Source organism: Callospermophilus lateralis, assembly GCF_048772815.1.
Source record: "Callospermophilus lateralis isolate mCalLat2 chromosome 6 unlocalized genomic scaffold, mCalLat2.hap1 SUPER_6_unloc_1, whole genome shotgun sequence".
Classification (NCBI taxonomy): Eukaryota; Metazoa; Chordata; class Mammalia; order Rodentia; family Sciuridae; genus Callospermophilus; species Callospermophilus lateralis.
This window is the reverse complement of record NW_027510149.1, coordinates 336,026-358,225: the sequence shown is the minus strand read 5'-3', so window position 1 is coordinate 358,225 and position 22,200 is coordinate 336,026. Positions and strand designations below refer to the sequence as shown.

The following is a 22,200-nucleotide window of genomic DNA, read 5'->3' as shown; positions in this document are numbered from 1 at the left end:
GGAGGGTCCCGCTGAGGGCCAGCAAAGCGAGGGCTTGGTGTGAGTGGAACCAAATAAGAAGTACCTGCTTGAGAGCCAATCTTCCATTCAGGTGTCAGAGAAGACCTGAGCCTCAAGGTGGGGTTTGAGCTGAACCTTGAAGGGTGAGAGAAGCAGGCAGGCAGAGAGGAGAGCATCCCACTCACAGGGGGCAGTGCACGAGGAGAGCCATAGCCCATTTTCTGAGGGCAGAAGTGGTCCTCTGGTCTGATCCACTGGCCCATCCTGCCTTTTCCTGATGGCCCACGGCAGCCTGGTCCTGTGAGTGTTGGATGCCCTTCCTCGCCCCTGCCTGGATGTCTTGCCAGACCACAGGTGCAGAGTCGCAGACCCTGCGGCAGTCCACAGATTCCATGTAATTCAATACTTCGTGTAGTGTGTAGATTATGTGTCCTGGTAATGAAGAAGCTCTTTTCTGTTTGAGAAGTAAAGCTGTAGCTAAGTGTTGGAAGTAAATGTCCCATTTTTCCATTATGCTGTTGTATTTTAAAGTGATACTTTCTCTTTTTTGTTTATGGAAAGTGTGTTCATTTCTCTTTTCTTTCATGTGCACATAAAACCTCATGGTCATCGGGATTGTAGCACTGCCTTTTTTACATTACCAGGATAGGAATGGATTCTTCTCAGATGGATGGGCCTTGTCCATGGACACATGTTAAACAGCTTATAAAGCTAGTCCTAAGCTTCAAGACTCATTCAGAAGTGGTCCAGGGTGGATTAAATGGCTTAAATATAATAATTCCTCTTTGTGAGGATTAGAATTCTTGTTAAAGAGGATTCACTGCTCTGCCCTTTGTATAGTAAGACTGCACTCACTTTTTCTCAGAAGCCAGCTGCGAGGCTGGTAGCCCTTGTGCGCTGTCCTTGAAGCACAAGGAAGGCACCAGCAGCCATGGGCCTGACTGGTCCTGTGATGCAGAGGGGACGGCTCATCCTTCCTTGGGCAGATCAGTTCACTGCAGTCCCTCTTGGCTAGTGAGCCACAGGGTGGCCCCAGCCTCCAGTCCAGACCCTCGTTCATCAGTTTTTGTAGTCTGTCTTCTCCACAAATGTGAAATGTCTATGAATTGGGGGTGATTTCTTCTGGTGAATAATTGAAGTATAATATTTCTCCTTTTTCTTTTCCCAGCGTGTTGCCCGTTCCCAAGAAGAGCTTCGGGAAGAGAAAGCTTACCAGCTTGAGCGACAGCAAGTAGAGGCAGTTATGGATCGGAAATCTGACAGTGACCTGTGGATAAATCAGAGCTCCTCTGTGGAATCCAGCACCTCCAGCCAAGAGCACCTGAACCATTCCTCTAAGTCGGCCACCCCTGCTTCCACACTGACCAAAAGTGGCCCTGGCCGATGGAAAACACCAGCAGCAGTGCTGCCCACCCCAGTGGCCATCTCCCAGCCCATCAGAACAGAGCTGCCTCCCCCTCCACCTCCACCTCCTGTCCACTACGCTGGAGACTTTGATGGGATGCCAATGGATTTGCCTCTCCCACCCCCTCCCACCAACCAGGTGGTTCCACAGTCGGCTCAGGCAGCTGCAGAACGGAAGAAGAGGGAGGAGCACCAGAGGTGGTATGAGAAGGAGAAGGCCCGCCTGGAAGAGGAGCGTGAGAGGAAGCGCAGGGAGCAGGAGAGGAAGCTGGGCCAGATGCGTACACCACCTCTGCACCCTGCTCCCTTCCCTCCCCTGGCCACCCCTCAGGCAAAGCCTGAGAAGCCATCCACACTCCAGAGGCCCCAGGAGACAGTTATTCGAGAGCTGCAGCCCCAGCAGCAGCCCCGTACCATCGAGCGCAGAGACTTGCAGTATATCACCATCAGCAAAGAGGAGCTTTCCTCTGGGGACAGCCTGTCTCCAGACCCCTGGAAGCGGGACGCCAGGGAGAAGCTGGAGAAGCAGCAACAGCTGCACATCGTGGACATGCTGAGCAAGGAGATCCACGAGCTGCAGAGCAGGGCAGAGCGCACTGCAGAGGAGAGTGACCGCCTGCGCAAGCTCATGCTGGAGTGGCAGTTCCAGAAGAGACTGCAGGAGTCCAAGCAGAAGGACGAGGATGACGAGGAGGAGGAGGATGATGACGTGGACACCATGCTGATCATGCAGCGCCTGGAGGCCGAGCGGAGAGCCAGGGTAAAGGGCAAAGCTCCTGGGTCGTGGTATCTGTGCTCCCTGCTTGAGCTGCCGCATATGTGTCCCGGAGGCAGCCAGGCCCATGGACAGGAAGGAGTAGAGTGGGCTTTGGTTCAGCATGCTCGCTGTAGGAAGGGTGTCTGCCCCTGACCCACAGAAGTGAGCTGGGACAGGACGTGGTGCTGGAAGTTCTGGTACTTGTACTTTGACAAGAAGTAAATCCACTATTGTCTTAATTAGCAGCCTCATAATTAAGGGAGATAATAGGTATTTGCTAATGACCACTAATAATCTTGATCAGGGGTCTGCAAAGCTTTCCTTAAAGGGCCAGACAGTAAATACTTGGCTTGGCCTCATGGACTCTGCTGTGAGGCACAATGGGTGTGCCTGTGCTGACAAAAGCACGTACAAACGTGTCAGGTCACTCTCCTGATCCTGACTGGGAGCAAAGAATGTGAAAGTGTTAAATCATTGCCAGGCATGGTCTTTATAGTAATTGTACCATTGATGAAACAGGTATTTATCAGATTAATAGTTTCACTATTATAGTATAAAGATATTGAGAACTTTTGATCTTACCTTATTTCTCTATATTTTGGAAATTACTTTTGTTTCAAATAAAAATTTAAAACCAAAATTTACTTTAATTCGATTACTTATTAAAATGCCAAATTTTAGATGAAAGATTCTTTGTTGCCTCATCCAGAGAGGCACTTTACTAATATGGCATTGAACATGAATTTGTGGAGAGTGCTGTTGTCGAGGTCATGTTGGTGATCTCAGTGTTCCTTTTAATCTGCACAGTGCAGTGTTGGCAGGAGACAGCCACGAGCATGTTCTCTTGGTCTTGGATTTAGTTTCTGATTTCAGCTCTAATTTAATGCAGTGAATTGAAGGGCTGAAACAGTACTGATTGTAGGTCAGCCCTCTTATCCTACCACCCTATGATGAAATTCAACTTTAGAGAATACCTGTGAGCATGCAAGAGCCAATAGTGGGGTCCTTTTCAGTTTGCTCACACACGTGCTTCTTAGTCATACACACACACACACACGTACATACACATGTGTATATGTGTGTAACTTTGCCCCATAACTTTATCCTGAGTCCCTTTTAGACTCAAAAGTTTCTTAAATGAGACCAAAATGTGATTTTAATGACAATATTGTTTTATTTAGTAAGTCATCAGTAATAAACTCCCTTAAGAATGATGGTATTTCAATTAGAAGTGCTTTCTTTGAAAGAGCTACTGTTTGATAAGAGCCAGGAACTTTTGCAATTGGTCCTTTGAGTAGTTTCCCCCAGCGCACGCAGAGCTGAAGCTCTCGGGAACACTCACTGTTCTGGCCAGCTCTGGTGCACTCGCTGCACACTGGCCAGGGGCCCTGCTGTGTGCCAGGAGACAGGTCATTGCTCAGGGAGGTACAGCTCAGCTGTGACTGCCCAGCAGTCACAGGTGCAGGGAAAGCTCAGCTGTGACTGCCCAGCAGTCACAGGTGCAGGGAAAGCACAGCTCTGCCTGTGGTGTAGACCATGCTCCCGAGCAGGCAGTGTGAGCACTCGACTACTAAAGCCCTGCTCCAGCAGCCAGTGAGAGTGGGCAGCTGCAGCATAACATTTCTGTAGGATTCTTCTGTGTGAAGATGAAATTTTTATTGAAGGTCTGTCAGAGTTTTTCCAAATGGTTACAACCCTGAATATTTCAAAGCCTTTTAGTCTGGATTATATTTGGGAAAGCTTTTTATAAGAATTTAATAAAAAGTATTAATTTTTTCTCCATTAATTACATTAAGGTTAATATGTAGTGTCCGAATAAGAGACCAAAGGAAATTTGGCTTTTTTGGTTTCTATGTATCTTAATGCTGAAGCCCAAGTATTTAATACCATGTGGACACTTTCCTACTTCTCATATGACAAGTTAGCTTGCAGTTCTTCAGTTTTCTCCTCAGGTTGTCCAAAAACATGAAGCATGATAGCAACAAAGTATGCCGATGGCAGAATTCAGGTCTGAGTCTAACTTTTTTTTTCACGCTTCATCTTTCTTTTTTTTTCCTTCTCTGTTGCCTGCAGCAGACTGCTGTCCCAGCAATCTCTGTTCTAGATTTGGTATGTTCTTGTTTCTTTCCTTTGGTGCTTCTCCTGTCTCGATTTTCCTTCCTCCTCTGGTGGTGGCTGTTTTATGTTCTCAGTAGATCAGCTCTGCCCAGGGTCTCCTAGACCAGGGGACTGGCCCTGTGACTCTCTAGAAGCATGCTTTTGAATGTTACTAGATTTAGTTACTTTTTACTTTTCTCTGTTAACTTTAAGTGTTACTGTTTGTTTATGGTTTTGATCTTTTCTCAGTTTTAGTTATAATTTGCTTCTGTGTATTCTTATGTAGTCATTAGTATGTGAGCAAAACAACTAAAGTTTGCAATAAGTAATCTATTTCATTCTTGTTATATTAATAGATTTTACATGTTCAGTTGTTATAAGCTCAGTTGAAATGATATTCAGTTGCCACTTCCTTTACTAATCCAACGTGGAATCTTAGCCTATCAGCCATACCAGATGGTCAGGTCGTGTTCTGTTGTGAGTCCAACATGTTTGTCAGTTTGGGGAAGTTTTGGTTGAAGAGTTACTGCTCTTCACGCTTAAGAAGCATATGTGACCTGCTAGACCGTCACATTCTGACTGATCTGTATTTACTGACTTGAAACCATTTTGTTCTGGATCAACTGCGGGGTGAAATGGAGGTAGCCCCAGGCAGCACTGCAAATATTTCTTAATCTGGGTTTGTCTTGATGCTGTTTCACCAGTCCCCTCTTCAGCACAGGGACAGTGTCACCCACAGAAAAGCTTTCTTAAGATGTGTTACTTCCCTGGTAATCAAAAAGCATATTTTATGAGCTCTGCATCTTTTCCTTTTGTTTTATGTAAAGAAAAAATGAAAAATATATATATTCCCCCTACTTTGTATGTGAGGTGTCCATAGATGTAAAATGGAAAATATCAATCAGGTGGTAGAGCATTTAACATTTGTCAGTGTCCACCATGTGGCAGGCACAGGCCTGAGGCTCTAAGAGGCTGACTCTGCTCTACAAGAGTCTGAATGCCATGAGACATTGATGGATGAGTGGCAATGATTAAGAATAATGGGCACACTTAGATTTTTTTTTTTTATATTTATTTTTTAGTGTAGTTGGACACAGTGCCTTTATTTTATTTATTTTTATGTGGTGCTGAGGATCGAACCCAGGGCCTCGCACGTGCTAGGTGAGCGCTCTACCGCTGAGCTACAACCCCAGCCCACACTTAGATTTTTATTTCAAAGAAACAATTCTGAGCATCTAAAAAGACAAGTATTTTGAGTATTAATAGTCACCGTGACCCACATGTTTTTGAGCATTTCTCAGCCTTGGTGAGTATCCGTGTTACTGATAATGTGCCATTGTCTGTAGCATGCCCGTGCTGTCAGATCTGGCAGGTTGCCCAGGAGCCTCCTGAAGGTTAGTGGGCAGCAACAAGCATGTGGTCTTCAGGGAGCAGCTTGGAGACGTGTCCTAGCGCATCCCACTCCTGGCGGGAGCAGCGGCATTCCCACAGTGGGAGGCTGCCTAGGCTGGCTCCTGCCCTTCCACCTCTTCAGTGGTCCCTGCCACCTCAGGGCTGCACGATGCCAGTGCCACACCCCCTTACCCTTGAGACCTGGAGACCTCCTGCCTGTCTCCTCGAGCAGTCAATGTTCAGGACTGAAGCCCTTCTGCCCGCAGCCTCCCAGCAGCCCCTGCCTCCACCCTCTTCGTTCCAGTGAAGGCTCAGCTGCTCACCTGGGGACTTTTGCCGTTTCCATAACCCTCTCTTTGTTCAAGAACCGTTGGCCTCTCCGCCTTAGCACTTGACCACCTTGGTCCCTTAGCCTGAGCTGCTGTCCCTTCCTGCCTGGTCATGGGGAGAGTGTGGCGGCACTCTCTGTTCTGCCCCTGCCCCTTCACAGGGTCTCTAGACAGAGCAGCTGTAGCAGCCTTAGAGACCCCAGCCCTCCTGAGTCAGTCTCTGCCCCCCAAGAACACGTTCTGGTCCTCCCTGCAGTCTGTCGGGCTCCATGTCCTCCTTAGTGCCCACGCGGCTGCCTGCCCGCTCCCATGTGATGACTCTCAGTGTGCCTGCCAGCTCGTACCTGAGCACCATGTCATCTCCCTGGGGGTTGCCCTGGCTGGTTGCCTCCCGCCATGACATCTTGTGGGCTTGCTGCCCAGCACTGTGGCCTGTGCCCTCCTCCACAGCTCTTGATCACCCTTCCCCCTCACTGCATGTGTGCTGAGCACTGTGTCCTCCATCCCTAAACATGGCTCATCACATGTGCATTCACCTCTGTGGGCAGCAGTGATATTTGTCCATTTCTGGAGGTGTTCTAGCATGTGGTTGATGGTCAGTAATGACCAGGCAAGTGGCTCTGGGGCCAGATCCCCGAACTCCAAGGGCATGTGGAGAGGGAGAGGCTGAGAGGCCCTCCAAGTCTTGATTACTGAGTGATGTACTGTCCTGTTCAACCCACAGTGTCTAGCTAGAGGAGCCCACAGGCCAGCTTGCAGCAGAGCTTTGCCTGCAGGCTCTTTCCCTTGGCTCCAACAGGCAGATTTGGCTCCAGGAGACCTGGGCATGTCTGAACCTGTCCTGCCTATGGAGCCCATCCAAGTAGGGTCCAGGGCAGGTGGTCCCTGGGCTTTTGAAAGCTTCACAGGCAGAGGTTCACAGGGCAGCTTGCTAGTCCTCCTGCCCAGTGACAGTGTGCATAACCCCTGCCATTTTTGTTCTGGTTGCCAAATAACCACTTCTGTTTCTCCTTTCCTCATAACAAACCTGCCAAGTGGGTGAGTGAAAGAGCCAAGCCTGGTGTGAGTCTGGCCTGCTGTCACAGGTCCGGCCACAGCAGCATTGCCTGTCCCCCAGTCCCGAGTACTCCTGGTGCTACACAAAGCACCTCCTTGTCATAGAGCAGTGCTGCTGGCCACTCACTCCACCAGACAGTCCCAGTGCCTGGCCAGCGCCAGTGGTTGTCTCAGCTTTGCCTTTTACCACACTTCAGTGGTCATCTGCTGACCAGAATAATGTGAGACCCCACAGCAGTGCTCCTCCTCTTTGGCCAGGATGCTTTTTGGTTTTAGAAGCTCTTCTGGATGCCTTGTGTGAAAACCCCAGCTGGCCCTCCCATCCTATGCCACTCTCTAGCCTGGCTTTGGTGTGTGCAGTAGGCATTAGACACAGAGAGTGGAGGGGATGAGATCAAAAGCCTATCTGGGGAAGTGACCTTCAGGAGGAGGTGTACTGCCTGTGTACCATTTACACCAGAGCACCCTGGACAGAGACAGGCCCTGCCCAATATGGACAGTGACTCCCCAAGGAGGGCAGAGTTACTGAAGGAATCAGGAAGAGAAACGTGTTCATCTCACTGCCAGTGAGTGTGTGTTATGGAGAAAATAGAACTCACCTGTGGGTGCAAGACCAGAGCTGGCCTAAAGGAGCACCAGGTGCATGTCTTACTGCCTGCTTGGGGTCACTCTGCTTTGTCTCTGTCACTGAGACAGTGCAGCAACTGAGCTCTGGGTCTTACAATTTTAATCAGTTTCCTTGGATTAGGAAAAGGCAGCAGTAGCGAGTAGGCTGGGCTGAGGCAGGGACACATGGTGCTGTCGTGGGGAGGGCTGTTTCTTAAGAAGATCTTTGACCATAGCATGGGGGAGCTTTCTCTTGGATAAGCAGCTGCATGGCAGAGCTGAGCTCAGGGAACCAATGCCTGTTGTAATGAATTATCTAATTGTGGATGTTCTTTATCTTTTGGCCTTAATGTTTTGTTTTTGTTTTTTTGTTTTTTTTTTTTTTTTTTTTTTTTTTTTGGTGGTGGTGGTGGGGGTCACTTCCAGTAGGAGTGAGCAGGAAAGGTGTATAGAGGAAGGAAGATTCTTAAGGACTTTAACAAGAGTTCAAATTGTCTGTTTGGTGAAAATGTCAAAAAAGCCAAGGTCTCATGGCCCACTTCCTGTTCAGATATTAACCCCTACTGTCTGCCTTGGGGATCCTGTAGTAAATGGAGAGAGAAGGCAGGTGTTTGTGGCCTGAAACTGTGCCCATTTAGATCTCAGCCTGCACTTTTTAAAACAGAAGTACTCATGGATGTGCAGACTGCCAGTCAGCAGGGCCATAGCCCACCTGTGCATGCTGGGTCCTGGTCCAGAGCATCTGTTCCCCAGGCGTTTCGTCCTCTCCATGTGTAGCAAAGAGCTGACCTGACTGAAGTCCAGTGTCCCATCAGGCAGGTGTCACTAGGTTGCAGAGTGTTCCAGTGCCTTGTAATTGATGTTCCAATGCCTTTTACTCTCAACGAACATAAACCACACAGTTCAATGTACTTTAGGAACTGTTATTTTGAGTAAATCAATAGATTCTTTTTTTCTCATTAATGCTTTGGAGGGGGCAGGAGGGGAAATAAATGAACATATTTTTGGAGAATAAAACAATTTCTTTTGGAAATGAAAATACATGAATTAGCCTAAGAGTGGAAAGAAATTTCTTAATTATAATAGCACCAATTAATATTTCTTACTTTAAAATTAGTAACTAATGAGCTGATCACAAGGAAAAGGCCTCTTACTTGCTGTCCACCACCCTGATTTAAAGGCATAGAGCTCTTTTGTAGACGATGCCTGTTCATAGATTTATTTGTAAGACAGACAGGTACTCGTGGAAATCCTGCCATTCTCGCCTCCTGTGGTGACGCTCCTGCTGGGCTGGAAGAGATAACAGCTTGCCTCGGGTACCAGGCACTAAGCTTTGCTGCACTGGCCTCATTTAGCGTGGCTCTGGGAAGTACAGCATGAGGAGCACCTTCCTTGGAAGGGAAATACCTGCTGCGGGGCATAGCCCGACTCCGAGCTGCTTTTCTCAGAACTTGAGCTCTGCGCTCTGCTGCTGCTGTGTGGGTGCTGTTTCTCATGATGGGTGCTGAGGGCTGAAGTTCTCATAGGACTCTCCCTTGCCTAGCTCGCAGGCCACTTGGGCCTGGTCTGCTCCTGCTGCAAACCCACCCTGCAGCTGAGCATGCTGACCTTCTCTGCACTGATGGCTAGGTCATGCTAAAAGAAAAGTTCATCTGTCCCCTACAAGGCCACTTCAATTGTTCTGAGTTGTTTTAGCATTGTTAACTGATATGAAGAAACTAATAACACAGGTTAATTTATTCTTTCCAATCAGATATGGTGTTTTGTTCCACAGGAATCAAGGAATAGAGAAGTTGCTAATGTTTCTTTGCTTCCTCCAAAAATTAAATTCATAAGTTAACATTTTAAATTTTGTTGGGATCAATTTATAGAAAAATTGGTAATTTTCTAGATATTGAAATACATCATAGCAATTTTATGTAAGGCAGTTTTGCAGTGGTTAAAGATTGAACTAGATGGCTTTGAGTTCATTGTAATCTTAGAGATTTTAAATCGTTCTTTTGATGGTGTGTCATGGTGTGGCTATGGGTGTCCTGTAGCCCAGCTCCATGCCAGATGAGAAGAAATGTGCAGGGGTTTCAAAGTTATACTGTCTCAGGCTGTCATGTAAAAAATAGCCACATATCCCAATGAAAAAGGAGAGTCTTAGAGTTGCTCTGGCCAATAATCCGGAGTTTCTGTCTAAAAAAGGTATTTTTAACCTGTGATGTACAGAGAAATGTGACCAGGAGGATAAGGAGCTAAAAAAACAAATAGAAGGAGTACCTAGGTAATGGGAAGATGTCCTCACATGTTTGAATGTCATGAAGTAAAGACATTACATTTTTGTGTTATTTCAAAAAGGCAGAACCTAAGTGACCAAAAAAAGAAAAACTAAGATGATGGATTCGGGACCAACATAAGAACTTCTGACTAGTCGTTACCTAAGTGTACCATGTGAGGGGTTGGCAGTGGTCCCCGGGCATTTTGCAGGTGCAGACAAAAGTGAATCAGAATGAGTTCCTTTCAAACCTCAGGTTCAGGATGGGTCCAGGATGGGATCTGGAGGGAGTCAGTGGCCAAGGGCTAGAGGAGCAAGAGCGCTAGGCCCCTCATTTCCCCAGGGAAGTGGGCTGCTGGCAACAGCTGTCAGCAGAAACTGGGTCCAGAGTGGGCAACTTGGTACTCCCCCCACCACAGGCACAGAGGGACGTCCTTCTCGGTGTTTGGGGTGGTGGAGGCATTCCATAGTTCCATAAAGTGGGGCTCTCGGCCACGCAGGTCTGTCAGTCTACAGGAGCTGGCTGACGGACCCATTCTGATGGAAGAGTGGTGGTTTCATGCATGGCTGTGTGACAGCTTGCTTCTGTGAGCCTTGATGAGTGGGAGGATGACCCTGGGACTGTGGAGACAAGGTTTTTAGGCCACTCATTTTGAAAGTAGCAAGTAAAACTGTGAGTCTTGTCATCTCCTGAGTAGAAACTCGGCCTTCTGTGTGTGTCCTGTCTCCTTGTCCTGCTTGTCTGGTCTGCTCTTGGTGTCTTGGCTGGGGAGGCTGGGGTGAGAGTTAAAAGCGGTTCACTGTCAGTTGCAGGATGAGGAGCGCAGACGCCAGCAGCAATTGGAGGATATGCGCAGGCGGGAAGCAGAAGACCGCGTGAGACAGGAGGAGGAGCGGCGTCTGGAGGAGGAGCGAGCCAAGCGGGACGCCGAAGAAAAGGTCCTGGTCCTCTGAGGGCAGCTAGCGTTGCCAGTTAGCCTGACCTGGTGATTGGCTGGGGCAGAGGGGCTAGCCTCGTGGCTCAGATGCACACGTCAGAACAGGGCCGGACCCCCAGCTTTGGTTATGGACCAAAAACTCTCTCCCGTCTGGCCTGCTACCTCTCTTCTGGACTGCCTCCAGGCCCCTTGCCTTCTGAGCTGGTCCCTCAGACTCCCGAACTCCTAGGTCTGCATGGCACTGGGCCTCTGGGCGCAGGCCCCCCTCGCAGGGTGTGGACCCCACTGGACAGGGTCCAGCTCGTTTTTGTGAAGATGCCACTTGTTCAGTTATTGACTTGAATCAGCCCCATGGGAGGCAGTAGGAACAAACAGTAAGACAGTCTGGTAACTGACCATCTCAGATAGGGTTTTCACTAAAATCACTCCATTTTTGTAGTGGTTAAGAGAACAGATGGCTATTTTAAAAAAAAAAAAAAATTATTCAAGGAAAATTTAGTCTACAACCTGATTTATATTCTGAGTTATTTATTTCTCTCTGTGTGTATTAATTCAAGTGATTCTTCAGTTGAATTGTAAAATGACATCTGATTTTGAGAAATGGGCACCTTGTGAGGCAGTTGCCAGATCCGCGTCTATGTGCATAGCTGCAGCCCTCCCCATGGGCAAGAAGACCCCAACTCGTCCAGGGACTACAGGGAGCTGTGCAGCTGCAGAGGGGCCATGCTCCCCAGTCACCTCCCTTCTGTGAAGGTCGAAGCCTTGAGCGTCACAACTTGTGACAGGGAAAGCTTAGTTTTATTAGCAGTTGTTTCCTTGATAGTGCAGTGAGCTGTGTCAGTAGAACCCCCACCCCCTACCATTGTTTTTAGGAAGCTTTTGGTAGTTGGTGATGGATTAGGCTACAGGACAATCTAACCACAAGCAGGACTGATACCATGCTGTGGCTCAGTTAGACTTAGGGAATAGGTGGCCCCTAGAGTAGAGTGTGTGTAGGCAAGCAATGGATGCTGGGAGGCCTGGGCCTCTGTGAAGGGCATCCTCCAGCACTGCTGTGGCCCAGCAGCTCCCGAGGACTGGGGGAGCCTGGGTTTTCCCACAAGTCTTTCACTTGTGTAACGGAGGCAAAGCAGGGGTTTTCAGAATCTGACCCTCTGGTTTCTAAGCCTGTGGCGTTGTTGGTGGTGGTTTGCTGTTCTGAGAAAGTCCCCTGCCTGTTAGGAGGGTGCCTTTCCCAGGTCAGTGCCTGCCAGCTGTGCCAGTGCTGCCGGTGCCCATGCCTGTGGTCAGGCCCCATCTTGGCCTCACTGGAGCCATGGTGAGGCAGCCTTGCCATCACCTCAGGGTTGTGTCCACAGAGGGCCAGGCTACGTTTTGTTGTTGAGGAACTTTTGGGTTTATTTTCCAACGTGCATTCTTGAACTTACTATTATGCTGAATACACTTGTGTTTTAGTAACTGCTTCTATAATTGAGTGGTCACTGTAAAAAAGCTGAAAACCCTATTTTTAATACAGAATGTTCAGAATTGACGGGTTTGTGTTGTCATAGAAAAATGTGTGGTCCTTTTCTGGGTAGAGTCACGTCCCCTTGGTCATGTGACTGTATCTGCTCTTGGTGTAACTGCAAGGGGTTTGGTTTCCGCCCTGTGTTATCAGGCAGCTTGCTCCTCCTGTAACTCCAAGGCTCTTGGTAGAGCTGTTCCAAAGTCACAGAAGTCATTCTAATTTGCCCTGCCCAAGGGATTGCTGACTTTGTACAGATAGGAGAATAAGAATTCTTCTCCTTCAAGGGTCTCCCAGCAGAGAGCAGAAGGTGAAGCTCGAAGTTGGTGTACGGAGTGCAGAGGGCTGGCAGTTCCTTAGTTTCCTCCTTAGTTTCTGCAGTTGGAGCAGGGGCTTTGGTGTGTATGTGCATGAGATTTGGCTCTAGAGGGAGCAAGAGAGGATACAGCCCAGAGATACAAGAATGAACACTTATCTTGGTGCCAGCAGGGCCCCAGCAATTCTTTTTTGTTGAATGAATTGAAACTTCATTGTATTCCAGCACTAGACATTCACTGGGGTTAAGCAGGTGATCTATTGGATCTTTCACTCCCTTTCATACTTACTTTTTCCCTCTGTGCTCTAAAACTCATGTCAATCTTTAACAAAACTGTGCTGTTACCTTTTTTTAATGTCAAAACAATTTTAACACTGTCAACTGTAGTTTGTGCAGATGTATGTCAGAAAAAATGTACAGTATGTGTCAAAATATATTTGAATTCAGTATCTTGTTGCTGTTGCTATTCATGCTTGGCTCTCTAATTTTCTGTCCACCAGGGAGTTTATTAAGATTTGAAATGTAAGTTAAGAACTGGAAAGCATTATTTGTTAGTTTGTTGCTTTGGGAAAATAAGTGATATTCCTTACAGTTTATGGTTTCCTAGTAAAACAGCATTAACAGGTAAGTTAATGTCCTACCAAAACAGAAGGGAGAGAGGAGGAGGAGGAGGAGGAGGAGGAGGAGGAGGAGAAGCAGGAGGAAAGAAAGGAGTGTAAGGCTTCATCTCATTTCGTGACTGGAGGGGCCTGATAGTGACCTAAACTATTGCTGAGCAGTTTTACGTCACATAACCCAGATTAGTCCAACTGTGACCTAAGTACCCTTCCCAGGAAAGAAAGATTCTCCCCAAGGAGACTATTTCTGGGTTGACCCACCTCTTCTGTTGCAGTAGTTGTGACAGTTAAATGTGACATCCTGTGGACATGTGGTCGGTGTGAAGATGGGGCCTGGTGGTCAGTGCACCTGTCATATTCCGTGAAGGCCCAGAGGGTCCGCCTGTCCCCTCCTGATCTCTGACCTTGTACTCTTGTCTATTCCCGCCTGCAGAGGCGACAGGAAGAAGGGTATTACAGCCGCCTGGAGGCCGAGAGGCGCAGACAGCACGAGGAGGCGGCGCGCAGGTTGCTGGAGCCCGAGGAGCCCGGGCTGTGCCGACCTCCGCTTCCACGGGACTACGAGCCCCCATCCCCGTCCCCTGTGCCCAGCGCCCCTCCTCCCCCACCTCAGCGAAACGCCTCCTACCTCAAAACACAGGTCCTCTCCCCAGACTCGCTGTTCACTGCCAAGTTTGTTTCGTACAATGAGGAGGAGGAGGAGGAGGAGGACTGCAGCCTAGCAGGTCAGGATAAGTACTCCAGCGTGAGGAAGTCTTATGGGCATCTTCCTCCTGCCGCCCTTAAGCCACAGCAGCCCCCCTGCAAGCCACGCCCGGCCTCCGATGGCATCTTTCTCTCCAACTCATTCCAGCCACCCTCGGCCAAAGCCAACAGTACTGCCCACAAAACAGGCCAGCCCCCACCCCCTCCAAACAAACCAAGCTTCTGCCATCCTGGTCACTGTAAAGGTAGAGGTAAAAGATAGAGTGCAAGCCCCACCCTCTGGTCTTGATGATTGGAACCTGGTCTCTGCACAGCTGCACCTGGGGTGGCCCGAGATCACCTGCTGTGGAGTTTGGGTTCCACTTGGTTACACTCAGCATGGTGATCTCCCTCCACCCCCAGCTGCAGTGTCCTGCTAATTGCTCTGCTGATGAATGTCTCTGGTTTCTCTCCCTCTGAGAAGCTCCATCCCGTTGATCAGCTGACAATCAGTCCTCCCCCTTTACTCCAGACCATGAGTACTGTTGGTCTTGGCTTTCATTCTCTCCCTCTTCCAACAGTTTTCACCTGTGGTTGAGCAAGTGCCTTTTTCGCACATTGAACTGACTCTAAAGGTAGCAATGAAGGTGCATTTTCAGTTTCCACGTCAGGCATCCCATACTTGGTGGTGGCTTGTCTGGGGAGTGGAACATCTGCTGAGCTGGTCTCCAGCACGGCCACTACCCAGGATGTAGTGCCCCAGTTGTCCCCCGGTTCCTCTCCTCGCCCTGGCCTTCCTTCCCTGACCTTTCACTCAGAAAGAAGCCAGGCAGCGGTAGACCTAGTTGTGGTTAGTTAGGGAAAAGCCTCTGGCTGCCTGCATGCAGAGGCTGCTCCCTGCAGAAGTGCCAGAGCAGCAGGAGTTACGCTTAAGGTACACTGAACTCCACCCAGGTGACAGTACTGGAATTCAGCTTTGAGCCCACTCAGATACAGTCGGTTGGTCAGTTGTGTAGCTTTAGCAAGTGCATGCACCTTCCGAATTCTGTGGAGCTCCACGTCACCAACAAGTCTGGAGGTCAGCAGCTCAGAGCTCAGTGCAACCTGACAGAGGAGTTTTTCCCCAAATTCTGCCTTTTCTCTACCTGAATCAGCTTTAATCCACATTGAAGGCTTGGTGTTTCATAATACCTAGGTTGAGAAATTCTGAAAGCCAGCTTGAATCTTTTTTGTACAATTTCACCATAAGTATTTAGAATTTGGTACCTCTTAGAGACACTCATGGAGTAACAAATTTTGAAGGAAGGTGCTATCAGTGTTGTATTAAATTTTATAAGCTGAGCTGTACAAATTTGTAAGTGTTGTGACAATTGTGAGGTTTGGTGGCGGAACGCTGCAGGTCGGAGTCATTTCTAACCATCTTGGCTCTCAGTCCTATCACTAACCCTTACTTTATTTCACAACGAAGTGGCACTTCGGAGCAGGTTACAGCCTGCATCTGATTGCTTAGCCTCTTTGAAGATCCTTCGTAAAGTTGCGGCCTCTGTAGCTCATGCAGAGCCCACCTGGCCCTGTCTTCGTCCACTCCCTTGCATGCCTGTTTCCAGCCTTCTGTTGTGAGCTCTCTGGCGAGCATGCTTCTGCACGTGGGAGTTGGCCTCTTCCACTGGGCAGTGTGAGGAACAGAATTTGGATACAAATCAGAGTGAATAATACTGATTTCAGCATAGCAACATATTGAAAAAGAAGCATTACTAAAGCTCTGGGGAAACTTTATAATTGGCAGTATTCATATATATATTGCTGGAGGTTTTTGATATTCTAGGAACAAAGTTTTGAAAAATTGATTTTTTTTTTTACCAGTGAAAGAAGCCAGTATCATTTCCAACAAAGCTCAAAAGATGCCACAGTATTTTTTAAAGACAGATGAAATGAAGGATGTGTTTGGAATTCACTCCAGAAAGACCCTTTCTCATAGTTTCCAGGAGGCCACTGTGGGTGACCGTGAGATAGAGACATGCTTTGCTGTGTCTTTTGAGCCTTGTTAGGGGGGCCCTGGGGCAGCCATAGGGTAAAGCACCCCATGGCCCCCCTCTCGTCTGTGTGTCTGGGGAGCTCTGCACCATGGACTCTTCATATGGAAGAAAACTCATCTTAAAAATTTATTTTGTGCACCTTGTTTGGGGTGGGGGGGGAGGCTTTAATATAAAAAGTACAGCAATAGCTTTGTGGCCAAAGCTATTGTTTAATCCAATATTTGATACTGTCAGTGTGGGGTATTTTGAGCATTCAGTACTCCAGCCTATATTTTTATAAGCAGGTTTTTCAGGTGTGAATTTTTTTTATATTTTATTGTCACAATTAATAGGTACACATTAATAATGATTTAGTACACTGTGATTTTTATATTATCAGTGGCAGTATTACCACATGCTTGGATGCACCTGGAGCTCTCCATTTACATCATTTCTGCATCTCCAGCAACTCACCAAGGGTACTGGGGGGCTGCCTGACTGGTTGATGCCATGAGCAGCCATGGCAGCCCAGCTGGCTTAAAAAACTTTACTTTGTTTTTAATAATTACAACCGTTTGTCTTGAAAAACAATTCAGTAGCTTTCCAGAGAAGAACTCAATCATGTGCTTACCTGCTTAATCTCTGGCACTGCATTTGCTTCAGAGATCTTGTAAAAAAAATTCTTGGTTTCAGCAGCATGTTGGAACACTTTGCTAACCTCCCATTTGAGTGAAATTTCTGTGGCTTTGTCTTCTGAATTTGTGCTCACCATGCACTCCATCAGATTTGAGTTGGTTATCACACATCCACCGCAGTGTTCCACTCAAATGATGAAGGGAGGTGAGCTGTTGAGCACCAGCTGAGTAGTGATTGGGTTACTCAGGCCACCAAGAGATGCAGGCCTCCTGAGGTGCGTCTTTCATCTGATATGAAGAGTCTTGGCTTTCTTGTTTGCTCAATGATTAAAGGTGTCTTATTTTGTGGGGGTCACTGTATCTTTATTGTCATGAAGGTTTACAGATAATCAGGTACTTATAACTTGGACTTTTTCTTTTTTGGAAAAGGACCGAACCCTTACCCAGCATCTGCTGGGGCAGTCAGCGGTGCCCATGATGCTCCTCGGGATGCAAGAGAGAAGCACACCAGAAGGTACCCCGAGTCACGCTGGTAGTGTCTGTGACCAAGGTGTTGCTAACTTGTGTGAAACTGGGTTGAAGTTTCAAAGGCTTCATGAGCTCAGTGTCTCCATTGTACAAGATCACAGGAGCACATGGAAGGATGTGTTTGGAATTCACTCCAGAAAGACCCTTTCTCAGTTTCCAGGAGGCCACTGTGGGTGACCGTGAGATAGAGACATGCTTTGCTGTGTCTTTTGAGCCTTGTTAGGGGGGCCCTGGGGCAGCCATAGGGTAAAGCTTTTTAACGTTGGTTTTCTCATGTAGCTCTGTTTCACACAGTGATATAGGTGCTGGGCTTACTGGCCAGGCACTAGAAGCAGTTAGCTGTGTTGCCATTTGCTTCTACCAGAGAAGGTTGAAAATCTGAGGAGAGTAGCCAAAGATATTGCTCAGCCATGTGGAGTCAACCCTGAGATTGCCCAGAATATAAACCAGCTGTACATTATCACAGACTGTCCTCACCTAGATCTTAGTTCTCAATGCCAGCTATTTTGAAAACAGCCATTCTGGTTCCTAGTATTAAATTAGATGTATCTGTAGGTGTGAGTCATAAGTTGTATTTTGAAACTGCACCCTTTGGTTAAATTTGTTTAACTGGTAAGAAACACCTGCTGGCTGAAATCTGACTCACTAGTGTCTGAATGTTGGATATGACTGGGGAATGTTATAATTTTAATAAGGAGAACATTTTGCCTATATTTGTATGTGGGTTTAAACATAGCCCCAGTAAGTTTACTTGTAAGAAGCATTATAACAACATTCAGCAAAGAATGTGTCTCCCGAGAGTATCAACTGATTGCTCATTATGCAGACTTAGCTAGCTATGGGCAGACATGTCTGCATTGAAGGGTAATCTTTCATTTGTCTCTTGTCCAGCCAAGATGCAGATTTACCTGGAAGTTCCGGAGCCCCTGAAAACCTAACATTCAGAGAGCGTCAGCGCCTTTTTTCACAAGGTCAAGATGTGTCCAATAAAGTGAAAGCTTCCCGTAAATTAACAGAACTGGAGAATGAACTAAACACAAAGTGAGGAGAGGCACAGGGCAACTATGTGCACACAGATCTGCTCAGGGGTCACAGGTGGGAACCTGAAGAGGAGGGGGGAGGCTGTGTTTCTAAGTGATTTCTAATTTCAGATTCTATAGTGGTTGTAATTTAGAGATGTTCAAATTCCAAGAAATTTTATTTTGCTTCAGCAAGAAATTGTTGTTTGTACAATTTGAACCCTGTCTGATTCTGAGTGATCTCACTTGAGGGTATCTTTTTGTTGGTTTATTTTTGGAGTCCTGGCCTCATGGGGCAAAAAGAGGAACAGTCAAGGTACTGTCTCCCTGTCCTGGTGCCACACACTGTAGACCAAGAATTCTCTTCCTGGACTTTCTTGGAAACTTCATTTTGCCCGTGACCCTCAGATTGGCTACCCCGCCCTGCCTGCTGTGTGCACTCCATTGCCACAGACTTTTAGGAGTGAGGGTGGACGTGTGGACTGCTCCTCTGGCCCCCTCGGGGTGTGTTTCCAGATGCCTTCTTGTCTGGGCCATGCCGAAGCCTGGACAGCAAGGTCCTGTGAGCAGAATGGCACACGGCCCATCTCACCCCACAAACAAGAGCCACCAATCAGTTCTGAATATTGGATTAAATTAAATTTTTGATTAATATTTGATTTCTAAAATTCTTAAAGAAGAAAATTTTGAGAATTTAATCTTAGATTTTATTTTTATAAATACAGGTTGTTGTTAGCCTAATAAGAATCATTGATGAAATTGAAGATGACAGTTATTCTAGAAAGTTAACTAATATTTCATATATTCTAAGGAGTCTATCAAAGATCTCTGTAGCTAAACAGTGTTGATGTAACTAGGATCAAAAATGCCTGAGAAAATGGGGATATTGGTAGGTGATCCCCAAGCACAGATGTCACTAGAAAATTTAAATTTGGGAAACAAATTTACATTGATATTCTGTGGGAAAGAAAGGAATTCCTTGACTATGCCATCTGTAACTGGAGTATTGCAAGAATAATTCATGGCAGTTTGAGCTTTGTTTTTTATAGTATAATGGAGTTATTTAATTTTAATTTGTGAGTTCTGAGTTATCACTGTCATTTTTTCAGCTGTGGGTATATGGCTGATGTTGGGGAGACGGACCTCAGTTTGTTTATGTTGTGTGATGTTAAAATGGTAAAATTTTTTGTGATTTTTAAGCACATTTCCTATTTGACAAAGCCCTAATGGGGTCCAGATGATCTTTCTGTACCATATTGTTCTCTTACGAAGATGTATGTTGGGAAAATATGCACACTTTCAAATAGAACAGAGGCATTTGCTGCCCTAGAAACCACTTTAATATGAGTTGTATGATAAAATGTCCAAAGTATAAGTGTAAATATTTTTTTGTCTATCAGGGTTCTTATTTGAAAGTGTGCTTTCTCCATTCCCCCTGTAAGTAAGAGTCGAATGGTCCCGAGAGCTGATGAAGGATTTGCACACTTGCCCCGGAAAAAGCAAGCTCCTCCTGGTGTCTCAGGGGCACTGGCGCCTCCAGGTGGCAAATCCACACCTTGCCTAGAGAAACACGGGTGCTGATAACCGCTGGTCACACGTGGGAGACAGACACACACAGCATGAGTGCAAACAGGGATATTTGTGTGTTTGTCAAACCCAGACAAAGGTGGATTTGGCCATCCTGGATGATGAGGTCAAATGTGAATATGTGTAAAAGTGCTTTTCATGATGTGCATTGCTATGGGAAAAATCCAAACTGCTGTAGTTTTCCATTTCTACTGTATTTCGGTTGCAACCTATTTTTAATAAACTTTGTATGTATTTAAGTGTATTCACTGTTATTTTAAAAATGCTGACAGAGTTTATATTTCTAACAACAGCCCTCTCTCCCTTGCCTCCATCTGTCACTCATGTTAAACAATGCAAAATGCTGCTCCCCTGTATTTTCCACCTGTGGGGACATGTTCTTTGCAGGATGAACAAGTCCACTGAGGCTCAGGTGAGTTTCATATCGTCCACGACCAGAGTGCTCCTTCCCCCACCTTGTCACTTGTTTCGCACCTGAGCAATCCCAGATGGCCCCTGGGACCATTTCTTAGTTAGGATGCCCCATCCTGGCCACTTTGAAATTCCTAAACACATCCAGTAATGAGCATTGTGTGAATGTTCCTGAGCTGTGTTTAAATGCAAGCACCCAGTTGAGGCAGCTGGTGAAAGGGGGTGTGCGGGACTAAAAGTGTTAAGTCCATGTCGAGGAACTCCCACTGGCCAGGAGTGAGAGCAAGCCCCACAGCCAGACCAGGTTTGTGCAGACTGAACCCTCAGGGCCAGCCCTGCCCTTGTCCTTGTATGCCTGGGTGTGCGCCCCAATCTGCCTGTCCCCAGGGTACCTCTTCTTCACTCACAGGTTCCTTTATGCTTCATAGCCTGTGAGCAGAGGTGTGGAGCAGGCGGTGCGAGGGTACAAAGGGCTTCTAGGAGAGTTCGAGGGAGGAAAGAGAGAGAGGGCCAGAGGACACAGCTGCAGACAGGCAGGAGTGACTGCTGTTCTGCTGCACAGTGGAGCGATTGTGATCAATACTGTGTTTTGAGACAGGCTCCCATGAGGGAAGCAGCGTGTCAGAGCTGGGAGAACTTGTGGGAGGCCTTTGATGGCAGAACTGGATATTTACATTTTTGAATCATACTATTCAGTCTTACTGTATGCTAATGCCTAAAAAGATACTTGAAAGTTTGGAGAAAGCAAGTCTTGGAGACTGAGGATTAGTACTGATTCCACTCCATCTCACAGCCATATTTCTCTGGAAATAATGACTTTGACCTACAGTGTTCCTTCAGGTCTGAACCACATGAAGTAGCAGCAGGGTCCTTGATAATTTCCTACTGTGTACCATTGGACAAAAATTTCCTCCGTGTTTTACTGGACAGAAAACTAATCCAAAGGCTCAGCCATATATTTAGGGTAACAGTAAACAAAATCTAAGTCAAGTTACTTGCAGAAGGGAAAATGTGCCCCAATATGGTCAACACTTTTGTATGCTGGCATTTCATCTTGTGGATTCACGAAGTCAGTAACCAGAAGGGTGCACGTTTGCTTGTTAGACTTCAGACTGGGATGTGGAAGTCATTTCTGTGTGATGTTTAGTGAAGCTTACGGGTGCCAACAGCTCAGAGGTGACCCCACTTCCCAGACTACCCTGGAATGTAGTTCTGGCATGGCTTCGTTAATATAAGCACGCATTTAGTAACCGAACTTTCAGGTGGTGGACTCCCAGAGAAAACAACCTGCTTTCTTGAGAGGAGGGCACATTTGAACGTAGGGTGTGGCACAACGGACCAGCTGTCCGCACAGCCGGTAACACTCCACAGAGCGGCCAGTGCCAGGTGGGACAGGCGGGCCTCCCAGGCCATAGTGAGAAGTTCGTGCAGCGGGCAACCCCAGCCAGGCAGAAAAGGTGTGAGGGTCGCCCACAGTATCCAGAGAGCCCTTGGAGAAAGGAGTGGGAGTGGGCAAGCGGCTCCTGCAGCCAGGGTCCCTGGGTGCCCCGTGGGCCTGCTTACCGTGCTCGCCTGCTTTCTCCACCCGTCCCATCGCCCCGCCCCGTGCGCTCGCTGTGCCCCGCCCCCACCCCGTGGATCCGCCCCTGGCCCCTGGCTGGTCGGGCCCCTGGCCCCTGCTTGCCCCCCTCCACCTGTAGGCCTGGATCCCTGCGATGAGGCCCACAAGTGCAGGTGACACCGGTGAGTGCTGCGCCCTATGGGGCCTCGCAGAGCGACGAGCGCAGCAGCTGCAGCGTCAAGTGCGGGTGAGTCCCTGAGGGGCCTAGCGGCTGGAGCCAACCCCTCACCTGGGTGTTGGGGCCAAGGGAGAATTTGTGGGGTTCATGGGTTTCATGGATCCGTGAAATTGAAGATGGGCCAAACACACACACACACACACACACAACCTGGCTTGCAGGACAGAAGGGGTCGCTGGCCTGTCTACCCTCCCCCAACGGCTCCTCATCTCCAACTCAAACCTGGGCCCCTCCGCCCACCTACCC

General features: G+C 47.6%; 1 protein-coding gene across 16 annotated transcripts in view; it reads left to right on the top strand.

Annotated features, from left to right (window-relative positions):
* Afdn (afadin, adherens junction formation factor) overlaps window positions 1-19,983 on the top strand; it is a 128,134-nt gene extending 108,151 nt beyond the window's left edge. For 5 of the 16 annotated variants that reach the window (XM_076858026.2, XM_076858023.2, XM_076858024.2 and 2 more), the window contains 4 exons: window positions 1,169-2,164; window positions 4,235-4,270; window positions 10,715-10,840; window positions 13,710-17,122. In XM_076858026.2, coding sequence (XP_076714141.1) covers window positions 1,169-2,164; window positions 4,235-4,270; window positions 10,715-10,840; window positions 13,710-14,243 — 1,692 coding nt within the window. In that variant the 3' untranslated portion in view covers window positions 14,244-17,122. Of the gene's footprint in view, window positions 1-1,168; window positions 2,165-4,234; window positions 4,271-10,708; window positions 13,109-13,709; window positions 17,125-18,029 lie in introns of those variants that run through there. The other 11 variants (XM_076858034.2, XM_076858029.2, XM_076858031.2 and 8 more) reach the window with 7 other exon arrangements.
* Window positions 19,984-22,200: the final 2,217 nt, after the last annotated feature.